The 15,986-nt window shown below is 46.1% G+C and overlaps 1 protein-coding gene across 1 annotated transcript; it reads left to right on the top strand.

The window, feature by feature from the left end:
* The first annotated feature begins 5 nt into the window (after positions 1 to 5).
* Positions 6 to 15,325, top strand: LOC506181 (zinc finger protein 709-like). Its single transcript, XM_024995037.2, is given in 5 exon segments — positions 6 to 1,952; positions 6,728 to 6,854; positions 7,883 to 8,042; positions 8,458 to 9,507; positions 9,509 to 15,325. Coding segments are annotated over 5 exon segments (1,476 nt in total). The 5' UTR covers positions 6 to 1,949; the 3' UTR covers positions 9,645 to 15,325.
* Positions 15,326 to 15,986: the final 661 nt, after the last annotated feature.

Genomic DNA, 15,986 nt, shown 5'->3' with positions numbered 1-15,986 from the left:
GGTATTTTAATTGGCAAACAACCTGATACCCTATGAACCACATACGCTCAAATCAGGTCATATGATTTAATTCTATTTGTGGACCTCCCTGACAGTGCAGTGATTAAGACTGCACTTCCACTGCAGGGGCACAGGTTCATTCCTGCTTGGGGAACTAAGATCCTTCATGCCACATGGCGCCCCTACACCACCACCCCCACCCCCCACCCCCCCCCCCGGCCAAAAGGTATTTGTAAGTCATGCTACTATGCCCACCTTTGTCTTCAGATTCTGCAAGTGGCTCAGCCTCTATGGCTGTGTCATAGAATCACAAAAATCTGATGCATAGCAACCCAGGTTGGTATCCACTGGGGTATCACCCCAGGCCACATGGCCCTGAAATCAGGCCCTCCAGAAGCTGCAGGAGTCATCATTTAAGAAATGTATCTAGGGCTTCCCTGCTGGCTCAGTGGTTAAGAATCCACCTGCCAACGCAGGAGACATGGGTTTGCTCCCTGGTCCGGGAAGATCCCACATGCCAGGGAACAACTAAGCCCATGGGCAACAACTACTGAGCAGCAAGTGAAGCCGCTGCAATGAGAAGCCACTGCACTGCAACTGGAGAAAAGCCTGCTGCAGCAAGGAAGACCCAACACAGCCAAAAATAAAGAATTTTTTAAAATGAAAGTGTCTTATAAAAACAAGTCTATCTGATTAAAAAAACAATCTATGGACTTATTAAAGAGGAATCTTATTCACAGAGTGCTGGCAGAGGACCGAGGCTCGGGCCTAAGATGGGCCAGCGTCTCCAACCACAGAGCAAAGGGCTTTTCCCATGTGTGTAAAGAGGGGAAGCAGGATGAAAGTTGGGCTAGTGAGGGGCTAAGCGGATTCTGAGACTACCAGGACTGGACAGGAGCCTCCTGGGTACCTTGTCTGGAGAAGCTGACCAGGGGCTTGTTCAGAACCTCACTGTTGCTCAGACAGAGGTAGAAGATGAGGGGCTGCGATCCAGCGTTGCTATTCCCTGTAGGGAGGGAGCCTGATACCGTGGGCTATGAAATAGGACTCAAAAAGAATTTAGTCAAGCCCAGATTGGGAGCCGGGTCAGGAGAGCGGGGCCTCCTGGTACCAAAGGCCACACGTCAAACACGGTGGGATCCTGGCTTATACGCGGACGTGAATGTCTTTGTTTTTAAAGAAATGGCACAGACACACAATGACTTCACCCCCGGACCATTGGCCCCTGAGGTCACCAGGCTCTCCTGTCCCATCTCATCCAGTCCCGACCCTGGACAGGGGGTCTCTCCGCGGGGCAAGTAAGTCAGGACTTCTCGGTACAGGTCCACCTGCCCGCAACAAGTTCTGCTAGGAACCCACGTCCCGGGCTAGCGAGTCCAGGTATCTAGAAGAAGGCCGGGCAAGGATGGGCTGAAGCCGAAAACCACACTTCCGCCCGGCATAAGCACCTGACGAAGGTTCAGATTAAACACTGAAGCCTGGAAGGACAGTAACACTGTCCAGTCAGGGGAGGCGGGGGCAAGCCCAGGAGAATAACCAGAACTGCTGGGAAGGTGTCAGGATAACAGGGTCCGAACAACTGTCCAATCAGGGCTCGGAATCTTGCCTGAGTATTATCCTTTCGGAGTCCTGGGTGAGTGTCAGGAGTACCATCCAATAAGATCGCCACTTCCCGGAGAACTATTCAATCAAGGGCTGCGGGGGCGGGTGTTACGTACATAAGAAGCATCTGGCGGAGGAGTGCGTGGGACACCGTCCAATTAGACGGCGGAGGCCCAGAACTCCGTCCAATCAGGACCGGCGGCTGTCACCCTCTCATCCCGCGCAGGCGTCGCTCGCTTCAGACCTGAGTCCTCCCGCGTAACTGTGGGTTGCGGCCCCAGGTGTCGTGTTTCCGTGGGCTCGCGGGCTCCGGGAAGGATGCTCTGGAGATCCAGGAACTGGAAGATATGGTGAGTTCTCTGGCCGGAGCCGGAGACCAGCTGGGGCTGATTACGACCCGTTGGGAGCTGAGGCAGGCCCGGGTTCCGGCGCCCGCTCCTCTAGATAGCGACCCAAGTTTCCCCCTCGACCCCGTTGTCCTGTCCCTTCCCGTCCCCTCTTGAGTGGGAGTCTCGGCCTGAGAATGCGCCCCTTGGGGATCCCGGGGAGGACCGGATGACCCGGGCAGTGGTCAGGGGCTAGGGTGAGGGAACTCGTTCTGACCTGACAGATGCAGTCATATCCCTACCAGGTAGGAAGGTGCTTTATTCCCATTAAAAAACAAAATTCAACCAAGTAAGTTTCCAAGCTCTTCCTGGTTTTATTCAGCCATTCATGAATCTGGCAGCTTCCCATACAGCACTGAAGGGCGCTGCGGGTTAAGTCTCCTGTAGGCAAAAGTGAGCGGGTCGAAGGAAGCAGCGAAAGTGGGTTTTGTCTGTGGCAGGTTCCTTTACCCTAGGGAGGGCGCGGGTCTGCCAGGCAGATCGTCTCCCTGTGCCGACCCGGTAATTCCTGATTGACTGCTTTCAAATTCCATTTCTGGGAGAGGCTGAAACTCTTAAGTTCAACCAGCTCGGTGTCTTGGGACTCAGCATAAGTGACTCCATTTGGGGCTGTGGGCTTGTTTTAATATTCCAGAGATTTGGAGTAGGGACAGGACTCCGATCTCAACATATGTCCCAGGGTCTCAGACGAAACAGAAAACGGCTTTTCTGTTCTGGTTGAGAAGGGTGAGAGCAAGGCTGTTTGATAGCCTGGGGGATTTCTGGGGTCAGTGCATTCTCAGCCCAGATGGGGAGAAGGGGAGCTTTATTCTGCATCTCAGTGCTTCTTGAGGATGGGCAGGGGGAGCTGGTAACCAAAAAGTCAGGGGAAAGTTTGGGTTACAAATGGGCAATTGTGAACACTTGGTCAAATGAAAACTTCAAAATTCCTAATCATGCACTTCCATACTTTGATTAAGGTGTGTTATTGCGGGGTGCGGGAAGGAGTCTGTAAGTGTCTCAAAAGGAGTTTATTTTACACAAAGGAGTAATTTGCTCTAGCAAAATAATGGAACCTGGGACTTCCCTGGTGGTCTAGTGGTTAAGAAACCTCCTTCCAATGCAGGGGATGTGGGTTTGATCCCTGGTCTGGGGATTAAATCCCACATGCCACAGAGCAACTAAGACCCAATTAAGCCAAAAATAATTAAGTTTTAAAAAATAATGGAACCCCAGGAGAGGGGTCATGGGAAACTGATCTACAGCCGGTAGGTTTGAAGAAGCGTAAGTGACAGTCTGATCCTGAGACTGGCATCTGAAGTGTGTGTGTGTGTGTCTGGGAGTTAGAGGCAGTCTTGAGGGACTGAGCCTTTAACCTGTGGAATCCAATGCCATATCCAGGTAGAGCATGTCAGACCCCAGTTTCAAGGGTAGGAAACCCAGATGGAGTCTCAGAGAATTGCCTGGTATGGGGAGAAACCACGACATACTGGGGACCAGGAGTCTCTGAAGTGATGTGGTCTCCATGAGGGTAAAGAGACACAGAGGGAAGAAACACACAGGAGGGAAAACTGAGTTTTCCCCAAACACGCAAGAAGGAAGAGCTAGTTTTCCCTTTACCAGGCTTCATCACATCACTGACCCAGCCCGTCCTCTGGGAGATTCTCCTTGCTGACTCCGTGTGTCTCCCAGCTCTCAATCTGAGGCTTTTAAAAGTTCTTTCTTATCTTTTTTCCTACTTGATGGGGCATTGTTGGGAGTTTCCACAAGAATGATATAGCTTATGGATGGTTCAGGATGGTGGGCGGACTCTTCTCCAGGCACTGTCCTTGGCTGATGCAAACAGTACACGGTGGTGATGGGTGAGCATGGCTGACCCACTGTGCTTTAAGCCAGCACCTCCATGGTGGAGTCGGGGGCCACGTTTCTATCCAGGAAACCTCTATTAAGGCATCTGTGGGATCGCCATTTTCACTCTGTAGTACTGAAATCAAATCAGACTGAATTCCCAAAAACTTTCTTTGCATTCCCCTGATGACTCAGGTTGAACATCTTTTCATGAATGTTTGTTTTTTCTTTTTTTTGTTTTCCTTTTCCTGAGCTTATTGACCATTTATATTTCTTCTTTGGAAGAGTGTCTGTTCAAATGTTAGGTATCAGCATCTCCTGGATGCCCTTTAGCATTTCATTCCCTCTATTTCGAGTTTGCTGAGTATTTTTATTAAGAAAAGATGATGTGGGGTTGTTTTTCGTCCCTTTCTTAAAAAGCATTATGATGAGATATTTTGCTTTTTTTTTTTCAAAAGTAATTTTATTTATTTACTTTTGACTGTGCTGGGTCTTCACTGCTGCTGTGACTTTTGTCTAGTTATGGCCAGCTGGGGCTACTCTCTAGTTGTGTGTGGGCTTATCATTGCAGTGGCTTCTCTTGTTGTGATACACAGGCTTATTTGCTCCACAGGATCGAACTAGTGTCTCCTGCATTGGCAAGTGGATTGTTTACCACTGAACCACTAAGGAAGCCATTTCTAATTCCTTTTTTTTTTTTAATCTTTTTTTGCCTATCCACATGGCATGTGGGATCTTAGTTCCCCAACTAGGGATCGAACCTGTGCCCCCTGCATTGGCAAAGCAGTATTTTTTTTTTCCCCTTTGGTTGTGTCGGATCTTTGTGGCTGCTCTTGGGCTTTTTCTAGTCACGGCGAGCAGGGGCTGCTCTTCATTGCCCAGGCTTCGTATTGCAGTGGCTTTTCTCGTCGTGAAGCACAGGCTCTAGGTACTCAACCTTCAGTAGCTACAGCTCGTAGGCTCCAGAGTGCTGGCTCAGTAGTTGCCCATTGGCTTAGTTGCTTCACAGCATGTGGGATCTTCATGGACCAGGGATTGAACCTGTGTCCCCAGCATTGGCGTGCAGATTCTTTACCCCTGAGCCACCAGGAAAGTCCCAAAGGTGATGTGTTTTCACAGATACCTTTTCTGAGTCTGTTGAGGTGATCATGTGGTTTTTGTTCTTTATTAATAAGGTATATGATACCAGTTTCCTATGGATGGAGGAGCCTGGTAGGCTGCAGTCCATGGGGTTGTGAAGAGTCGGACACGACCGAGTGACTTCACTTTCACTTTTCACTTTCATGCATTGGAGAAGGAAATGGCAATCCATTCCAGTGTTCTTGCCTGGGGAATCCCAGGGATGGCAGAGCCTGGTGGGCTGCCATCTATGGGGTCGCACAGAGTCAGACACGACTGAAGTGACTTAGCAGCAGCACCAGCAGCTTTGTTTCTTTGAACCAAACTTTTTATTCCTGGAATAAATCCCACTTGGTCCTGGTGTTGAATCCTTTTTATATCTCTATGGATTTGGATTGCTAGCATTATGTTGAGGAATTTTTTTGTTTGTGTTTATATGGGATACTGCTCTGTAACTTTATGTGTGATGTCTTTTTTTGGTTTTGGTATCAGCATAATGCTAGCCTCCTAGAAGGGGTTGGAAAGTGTCTCCCCACAATTCAATTTTGTATATGGATTCCCAATGATTAATACTAATGGTGTTTAACATCTTTTCATGTGGTTATTGGCCATTTGTATATCTTCTTTGGAGAATTGTCTTTTCACATTTATTGCCCCATTATTGAGTTGTCTTATTTGTCTTTTATTTTTTATTGTTGTCATGTTGTTTAGTCACTAAGTCATGTCCAACTCTTGCAACCCCATGGACTGTATAGCCCATCAGGCTCCTCTGTTCCATGGGATTTCCCAGGCAAGAATACTGGAGCAGGTTGCCATTTCCTTCTCCAGGATTGTTGTTATGGGAGTTCTTCACATATATTTCTGATACAGTGCTCTCATCAAGTATGTGACTAGCAAACTCAGTTGCAACCCTAGTCGAAGTAACTTTGCCTTCTTTGTAGCTGATGTTGTGGGATTTCTTTTTTCTTCACATCTAGAACCCATATTTTTTTTTGCTTAAAAAAACTCTACTTTTTAATTTTGTACTTGTTATCTTTTTATATCATCAATGTAGAGTAATCCCATATTTCTCTAAATATAATAATTAGGTTCTTCATTCTCCCTCTTTGGCTCAATCACCATCAGATTCTTCAACAATTCTTGTTTGTGAGACATCTTCTTTGAATTCCAAGCACTCTGTTATTTATCTGAGAGGCCCTGCTGGCTTGACAGCTTCCTGAGGAACCAGGCCCTTTCTTACCCAACAGATGTGCTGAGCCCTGCATCCTGGATGGCCTGTATACCCTCAGTGTCCACCTCATCACAGGAGGGGTTGTGTCTCTGCCTCTGTCGGATATGAGGGGATCAAACCAGACTGCTTGTTGCTGTTGCCTTCAGGTTCATGGTTATTCAGATCCAGCAGCACTGATGTTCTGATTCTAGTTCTTGAAGGTGAAAAGACAGTGATAACTTTCAACCAAGCCAATGTTAATTTCCATGTTATCTGAATGATGGTTTCATTTATCAGTCTTTACCATGCTTCAGAATCTACTATCTCAGTAAGAACAGTTCTTTTTAGTCCTGTCTCCATTAGTCCATGTCTGCTGTTGCTGTCATATTTTGCTTCAGTGTCCAGCACTTTCCATCACTGAGGAACCTGCATTGGATTTGCTGGCGTATGGTCATTTCCCACAAGAGTGTGAGCTCAGGAGTCCTAGGAATTGAATCCAGTTCCCACCTGTTGGCCTCCCCATCCTCCCACACTCAAGGGTGAAAGGGGGGCCTCACTGACACAGAATATATGGCTGTTTCAGGACTCAGTAGTCTTTGAAGATGTGGCTGTGAACTTCACCCTGGAGGAGTGGGCCTTGCTGGACCCTGGTCAGAGGAAACTCTACAGAGATGTGATGCTGGAGACCTGCAGGAACCTGGCCTCTGTGGGTGAGGACAGCTTCCTCCCTGCACTAAGTCTTTAGGGAACAGTTATTTCTTATAATGTCCTTTCTTACGAGGGACAGGGATGGGAATATGTTGGAAAAAAGGCAGACATGGCCCCTGCCATTATAGAACCTACCTATAATCAGGTTGCTTTTCCATGAAAACAGTTTCATGCATTGATTGCCTTTTTGTCACTCTTGAGCAGAATCTCAAGGTTCCCTAATTTGGGGCGTGAGAGAAGCATAATGGTTTTCACCCTGTGAAACTTACACTTATCAATACACATTTGACACGATGGTCTTGTTGCAGTTAAACCCACACTGACCCATCATCAGTGACATGAGGACTGGAGAATTGGCCCATCTCATGGACAGCTTGCTGTTCTCCACCCTCCCCATGAGGAACTTTCTCCACTAGCAGGAAGGCAGCCACACACTGTCCAACATCTCAAGGGCTGCTGGGTCTATGGACACAGACCATGTCCAGGGCCTCTGTACCTGAGATCACCAGGGAGCTCACCTCTTGGGAGGAGCAGGTTCTGGATCAGGCAGCGATGTTTGGACATACCCATTAGGAACATGACTAGGTCTCTGAGAAGGTGATGGGTATAATTAACCTGGCTTCCCTCTTGGAGTTTTCATCCATCCTTGCCCACTCAAGAAGTCTTTTTGTACCTCCCTGTACAAAGGAAGGATTTGGGAAAGTGTGTTTTGCCCCATTTCTTTCTACTTTCCTTCTTTGATAATATTGATCAGACATCAGCCTCCATTCTTTTTGAAATATCTCTTAGTGGACAAAGCTGCCACTTTGACTCATTTTTCCGGTGATGGCCAAAATTCCAAACAGTCAAGGTCATTTCTTTGTCCCCATGTCTATTTTTCCTTATAAAATTTGTTTACATTTTTGAATCTGTATATGGAAAGTAATCTACATATGATTTCTTTTCTTTCCTTTATCCCACTGTTTCTCTCCTGAGAATTTAGTTACACTACCAATTGTTAAAATTGTTACCAATTGTTCTTGCCTTCAAGTTAAAACCAGATCAAGTACTCAGTGTGATATTTTGAAGAATGAACTGTGCAGTGAAGAGAAAAAAGTAAGATTCCCAAGAAATGATTCCTGGTCTGTTTTTGGAGAAAACTGGATGTTTCTTGACATCGGAGGTCACCAGACCCTAGAAAGGGATTGGAGGTGAGTGGCACTGCCATGCGGGCAGGGGGATACCTGCAGCCTGTTAGACTCACTTGAAACTAAAGGAAAGGTGTAAACCTAGCTAACCAAATTTGTACTTAGAAAAATTTCAAAAGAAAATACTTTCCTAAATATGATGTTGAGTATCTAAATCATAATGAGGTTGGAAACAAAATGACAATCAAGATACCTTGCATATAAGAAACACAGAAAATATTGACTCTGTTTTAGCCCTCAGCCAGAGCATTAAACTTGTTGCACTTTGTCACAATGCAGAGAGTATAAAAAATATGCTCATTCATTGAAAATGGCAAGTATGTAGTCAAAATAATAATGAGCAATCATCAATAAATCATTAGTGAAGAAATCACTTATAATCATTCATCTCTAATATTGTGCTTCCCATTTTGAACAGAAATCATTTGGTGGAGAAGCTCTGCATAGATAATGAAGGTCATCACTGTCTGGAAGCCCTGAACCAAATTACAGATCTTACTCTGCATAAAGGATATTGGCCTGGAATTCAGCCCTGTAAATGCACTAAGTGTGGAAAAGCCTACAGGGGCTGTTCTTTCCAAAATCAGCAGAAATCTCTCCCTGGATACAGACATTATCCATGTGAGGAATGTGGGGAAGCCTGCAGCTGTGTCTCATGCCTAAGCCCTCCTAGGGGAACAGACATTGTAGAGGAACCCAATAAATGTCAGGATGCTGGGAGAACATGTAAGAGATGTGTGAAGAGTCATGGTAGTAAATGATCTTCAGATTGTAAGAAATCTGGAAAAGCTCTCGCTTTCCCCTCATCCTTTAAGGGACATGAGAGAGGTCAGCATGGACAGAAAACCCACACGTGTAAAGTTTGTGGGAAATCCTTTTCCTATCATTCGTACCTTGCACGGCACATGAGAACTCACACTGAAGAAAAACACTGTGAGTGTGAGGAATGTGAGCAAGCCCTCCGATATTCCTTATCCCTGGTTGGACACATGACTATACACACCAGTGACAAAGCTTATATGTGTAAGAAATGTGGAAAAGCCTTCAGTTGTCCCAAGTACTTCAGAAGACACATGAAAACACACAGCGGCATGAAGCCCTACGAATGCACAGAATGCGGCAAAGCCTACAGCTCCTCCTTATCCCTCAGGGAACATGCAGGAACACACAGTCAGGAAAAGCCCTATGAATGCCAGCACTGCGGGAAAGCCTTCAGGCATCAGAGATATTTTAAAAAGCATGTAAAGATGCACAATGGAGCAAAGCCCTATAAATGCACAGAATGCGGCAAAGCCTACAGCTGCTCCATGTCCCTCCAGGAACATGAGAGAACACACACGGGGGAGAAGCCCTTTGGATGTCCATTCTGTGGGAAAGCCTTCATGCACCAAGCCTCCCTTCGTGGACACCTGAGGACACACAGCAGGGAGAGAGCCTACACATGCACTCAGTGTCAGAAGGCTTTCCGTTGGCCCCTCCTTAAGGAAGCATGTGCGAATGCACAGTGAGGAGAAGCCCTACGCATGTCAGCAGTGTGGGAAAGCCTTTTGGTACCCCACAAACCTGCGAGGACATATGAGGACACACACCGGGGAGCAACGCTGAACACCAGGCCTCTGGGAGAGATTTCACTTTCACTTCAGACTTGGAATGTGAGCAGCGCCCTGGAGCAGAACCTTGTGAATGGGACACTGTGGGAAAACCTTCAGGTCTTCACTTATTTCATACACAAAAACTCAGGGCATGACAGAAATCTCTTAATGGATATAAATATGGTTTTCCCTTCCTAAGTGCCTCATCTTCGATAGGGATCCCAGGGTATTCATTTCTAGTTCATGTTGCTAATCTGAACACTTAAGGTAACTATTGCACTGTCTCCTTCATCTATACTAATTATATTTCATTACCTTTGATTTTACATCATCATGCAGTCATATAAAGTTTATCTCATTTCTGTTATAATGTCTTTTGGGTGGGAGGACTATGTCTCTTGGCTTGGGGGAATCTTAGTTTTCTAACTAAGCATGGTATCCATGCCTCTGCAGTGAAAGTGCAGGATCCTAACCATTGGACTGCCAGAGAATTCCTGTTACAATGTCTTTAAAATTTTTATTTATTTATTTATTACTGTTTTGGGTCTTCATTGCTGTGAGAGGGATTTCTCTGGTTGTGCTGAGTGGGGGCTACTCTCTCGTTACCGAGCATGGGCTCAGTAGTTGTGATGCACAGGCTTAGTTGCCCCGAGGCATGTAGGATCTTCCCAGACCAGGAAATGAACCCATGTCCCCTGCATTGTCAGCAGGACCCTTAACCATCAGACCACCAGGGAAGTCCCTACAAAGTCTTTTGAACCTAGGGGTGTAAGTTGTTTTCAGTTTTCATTTTTTGTGTGTGTGCATGTGTGCAACTTGGTATGTTTAGGCGAAAAGTTTTTGATTCTTTCTTTGTTTTATATTCCCAGTATGCGATCATGATATGAGGTCTGTATTGTTGAAAAGTATTTCCTGGTCCACTGTTAGAGATTTTCTGACTCAGATTTTCTGACAAGAATTTTCTGACTCAGTATTTACTTTCCTAGGGGAGAAGGCAATGGCACCCCACTCCAATACTCTTGCCTGGAAAATCCCATGGACGGAGGAGCCTGGTGGGCTGCAGTCCATTGGGTTGCTAGGAGTCAGACACGACTGAGCAAATTCACTTTCACTTTTCACTTTCATGCATTGGAGAAGGAAGTGGCAGCCCACTTCAGTGTTCTTGCCTGGAGAATCCCAGGGATGGGGGAGCCTGGTGGGCTGCCGTCTATGGGGTCACACAGAGTCGGACACGACTGAAGCGACTTAGCAGCAGCAGCAGCAGCAGAACCTTTATACTGAAAGATGTGTCTTCTATGTTTCTTTGTAGACAATGGATACCGTATCTGTATTCTTCACAGTAATTAGTAATTGTGGAAGGTCTTAAAGGACCTTCCGTCTTGCCTGGTAATGTTTGTAATTTGGCCTGTGCTCATTGTCCTTGACCTTGGTTAGAAATTGGACACAAAACACTGAGTTAAGAAGAATGACTTGTTGACATGGAGATGAAAGCTGCTGTCTAGATGATTCTACTGGACTGTGTTGTCATCTTGGGTAAGGTGGGAAACTATATCCAGAGTCCTTCTGTTAGTGATTCTGAGTTAAAGTTCTTGAGAAGAGGAAGATGCATGAAGTCTGGCGCTGGAGTGAGGAAACCATGATTCTCAGCTCTTCTGTACCATCAGGAGACAGAGCTGCAGGGCAGCCTGGTGGCCTGAGCTCCAGCACTGCTTTCTCACTTCTGGCTCTGCCTGTGTGGAACAGCCCCAGTCAGACACATGTTTGATGTTAGTTACCTGCTGGGCAGCAGTGTGGACTCTGCTCAGCAGTATGGACAAGGCCCCTCATCATGGGTCCTCTTTGGTTTTCAAGTTCACACAATTCCCTGCATGTTCCTGTGGCTCTTTGAGGTCCATCAGGCTATTTCTTCAGGCTTCAGAAGATCCCTCAGTGATTTTCTCATATCCTGTGACCCTCTTCATGTCCAAGGATTCTCCTAATTACATGATTTCTGTGGGAAACATCTTGTTCTTCTAACAGTGAATGTTTCCTACCTCTACCCATTGCAGATGTAATATGGCAGCCACAGATGCAGGAAACCTACTTCCCTAGTTGCATCATGAGAGGCTGTAATGACCCTGCATTTCTTGTCCCTCAATACTTCCAAGACTGAGATAAGCTCCTGTGAATACATGTAGCAGTTTGTGGCATTTTCTCTTACAGGGGTCTGCTCTCTAAATGATTAGCCCATAATGTTTAATTAGTCCACTTTTATATGTGATTTCCCATTGCTTTATATGTGATCACCCAGGATGTGATTTAAAACAATGTGCATTGAAAATTCAAGTTCAGGAACTTCTCTGGTGGGCCAGTGGCTGAGATTCTGAGCTCCCAATGCAGGAGGCCTGGGTTTGATCCCTAGTCAAGTAACTAGATCCCACATGTCACAATTAAAGATCCTGTGTGCTGAACTCAGACTTGACACAGCCAAATAATTTTTTTAAAATAATCTGATTTAAAGTGTCAGAGGGGTACCTACTGAATGCTTATTTGGAGGCTGTGAATCTGTACCTGCTTGTTTGGAGGCTGTGAATCTGTACCTGTCTTGTGTGCTTTTAGGGGCTGGCCATGTGTGGCCACAAGAAGGGGATCCTGGAAGGCCCAGGAAAAGCTTACTGTACTCAGGGCCTAGTGACATAATCACTGTGCAACAAGACAGGGGTGTCACTCGGGGAGCACCAAGGCAGCTATCTCACTTGAGCCACAGGGGAGCAGAGCATACAAGGACCTATGGGCAAACATCTGTATTTGTCAGAGGCATAATTGTTTGTTTGAGCCTAGAGTGCATGGCGTAGGAGGGACATTCAATATCTAGCACCAGATTATGATTGTGGGAAATAAAGGCTTAATTGGAGTCAGGACCCTTAGAAAATGGAAGAGAAAAAATGGGGTTTGGTTTGAGGACTTGCTTGATTGACTGACCAGTGAGGCTCTCAAGCTCATCACTGGTTGCCCAACAAGCCTCTCTGCACTGGCCCGTCTGTGTGTGATGGCTCCAGACCCTGAGAGTAATTGGTTTCTTCACTCACTCCATGACCTCCATGAAGTTACTCAGTCATGTCCAACTCTTTGCGACCCCATGGACTGTAGCCCACCAGGCTCCCCCATCCGTGGGATTTTCTAGGCAAGAATACTGGAGTGGGTTGCCATTTCCTTCTCCAGGGGATCTTCCCAACCCAGGGATCGAACCCGGGTCTCCCACATTGTGGGCAGACGCTTTACCATCTGAGACACCAGGGAATCCCTCCCTTCCCTCACTAGTACCTTCCAAACATCATACAAGTTAGGCTGTTGGTGAATTCTAGCCTGAAATCATAGAGACAGGGATTCTGGGAAATATACCTCCCAGTCACATGCACAATGAAAAAAACAATCCAGCACAAACATATCTACCTATTGGTTTCATTGACCTTTTACAATTGTACCAAGAAATGTACCACAGTGATGGGGTTAGAGGACGTCCCTGGTGGCTCAGACAGTAAAGAATCTGCCTGCAATGCAGAGTTCAATCCCTGAGTCAGGAAGATCCCCTGGAGAAGGAAATGGCAACCCAGTCCAGTATTCTTGCCTGGAGAATCCCATGGACAGAGGAACCTGGTGGGCTACAATCTGTGGGGTCACAAAGAGTTGGACATGACTGAGCAACTCAGCATGCACACATGAGGGGATGAGAGGGATATGGAGAAGATTTCACTCATTCATTCATTCAGTCTCTCCAGTGAATATTATAGCAGAAGAGTAAACTATTTCAGCTAACACTGGCAGTTATACCTAAATAGATTATTAAACTATATACAAGGACATGTATGTACTGTGGCCAGCACAGCAGGTAGGGATCAAAAGTGGTCGACAGAATTTGGAAAAAAGAAACTAGAGACAGAATTAAAGTTTTGAAGATGGGAGCGGGGGACTCAACCTCTAGGATCAAGAGCCTTATTCCTCAGAGCCACATCCCTTTTATTTAGTGTTTTGGCAAGCAGGAAATATCTGTTGTGCTATGATAAAATCAGCCCCCTGTGTCCCTGGTCACATCTCCCATTTTATTGATTACTTTGAACTACCTTTGTTATTTTTTTGTACAAGGGGTATCACTCAGCTGGAGGTCATAGACCCACATATGTTTGGGAAAACATCTTGGTATGTGCACAAGCAGCGTTCTGAACTTGCGCTGACCCAGCATTCCAAGGTCCACCCTGTTTTTCCTTAGCTTAGCAGGGCATGATGACTCCGACTGATCAACCCGATGTACTTTTGTTTGGATTATACTTAATTGTTGTATCTTGCTTTTATTCTTTTCCCATGGTGATTTTCTCATGGCTTAGCCAGAGCAACAGTGGCTGACTATTAACCCCTGCATGTATGCATATATACTGAATTCAGTAATGTCTCCTCTCCCCCCTCATCACCACCAATTTTATGTCCACCTGGAATCTCTCATACAACCTGTCAATTTAAAAGATATTCACAACCTAAAAGTTGTGAGTTATGTTTTACCCAGAGGGAATTTTAGGGACTTAAGCCCTGGAGGCAGCATCTCAAGTTAGCCTGAGAGAACTGCTCCAAGGAAGTGGGAGGAGGAGCCAGGTTATATAGAAGTATTGCAACAAAGGGCAGGTAGTCAGAACATCAAAAACTGACTGTTAATTGAAGAAAATAAAATATCCCAAGTTAAGAAATTTAGCACTCTTCTATGTACGGGAAGATGCAAAAGTCTGGGCTCACTGAAATCATTCCTTTGATATGCATCTCAGCTACCTGGGGCCAGTATCCTGTGTTTTCACATCCTGAGTTCCTCAGGGCTCACCGTGGGGAGTGGATGCAGTCTGATGGCTGATAGATGGCAGATACTCTTCTTCCTGATTTACTTCAGGTTCAGTGGCTCTCATAGGTGGGCTGTAATCACTGATGACTGACATCCTTGTTTACTGATATGGTGGGAAATATTCCTTTTCTCAAACCTGATTTGGAAATAAGGTCTGTGCAGATGTAATCAGGGTGTGGCCATAATGGATTGGAGTACGTTGTAATCCAGTGATGTGTATTGGGACACAGACACCTGCCCAGGAGACAGACATGTCTTAACCGTGTAAAATCAGAGCAGAGGTTGATGTGATCTTCCTTTTATTTATTTATTTTTGGCAGCACTGGATCTTTGTTGCTTTTTGCACAGGCTTTCTCCAGTTGAGGTGAGCTGGGTCTGCTCTTCATTGTAGTGCTTGGGCTTCTCATTGCAGTGGCTTTTACTGTTCTGGAGAACACACTTTAGGACCACAGGCTCTAGGTACATGGGCCTCAGTAGTTGCAGCACATGGTCTCAGTAGTTACAGCTCTCAGGCTCTAGAGCATGGGCTCAGTCGCTGTGGCACTCTGGCTTAGTTACTCCAAGGCATGTGGGATCTTCCCAGACCAAGGATCGAACCCATGTCCCCTGCATTGGCAGGCGGATTCTTATACACTGCACCACCAGGGAAGTCCCTGGTGTGATCTCTCTACAAGCCAAGGCATGCAAAGGGTTGTCGGTAGTCTCCAGAAACCTGGAGACATGCCTGGAACAGGTTCCTCCTCAGAGCCTCCAGAAGATCCAGCCCTGCTGACAACTTCATCGGGTAGGTCCAGCCTCCCAAACCCTGAGAAAATAAATTATTGTTGATTTCAGCCCTGCTGTCTCCAGTGCTTTTTTGGGTGGCCCAAGCAGAGTAATGCAGCTCCTAAGGCGGGAATGGGCCTTGGGTACTTGAGGGACAGGGAGATGCCAATGTTTCTAGAGGAGAGTGAGGTGGGGGTGAGAACAGCAGAGGCAAGAAGAGAGCACTGTGTGTGGACAGGCACGTCATGCCCTGATGCCTGGCACCGAAGGCACTAACAACACAAGACAAAATAGATAAATTGGACTCCATGAAAATTAAAATGTTTTGTGCATCAAAGGACACTATCAAGAGAATGAAAAGACACCCTACAGAATGAGACAACCCATTTTTGAATCATATATGTGACAAGGTTTTATTATCCAGAATACCTGAAACAACTTTGTATAACAAAATGCCAACGATTCAGTTTTTTAAAAAAAACAGAACGGGAAAAGGAATCTACGTGAAAGTGAAAGTGATAGTCGCTCAGCCATGTCTGACTCTTTGCAACCACATGGACTGTGGCCCACCAGGTTGCTCTGACCATGGGATTCTCCAGGCAAGAATACTGGAGTGGGTTGCCATGCCCTCCTCCAGAGGATCTTCCTGACCCAGGGATCAAACCTACATCTCTCATGTCTCCTGCATTGGCAGGTGGGTTTTTTACCACTAGTGCCACCTGGGAAGTC

The sequence above is a fragment of the Bos taurus genome, chromosome 7 (assembly GCF_002263795.3).
Source record: "Bos taurus isolate L1 Dominette 01449 registration number 42190680 breed Hereford chromosome 7, ARS-UCD2.0, whole genome shotgun sequence".
Classification (NCBI taxonomy): domain Eukaryota; kingdom Metazoa; phylum Chordata; class Mammalia; order Artiodactyla; family Bovidae; genus Bos; species Bos taurus.
This window is presented reverse-complemented; position numbering and strand designations above follow the sequence as displayed.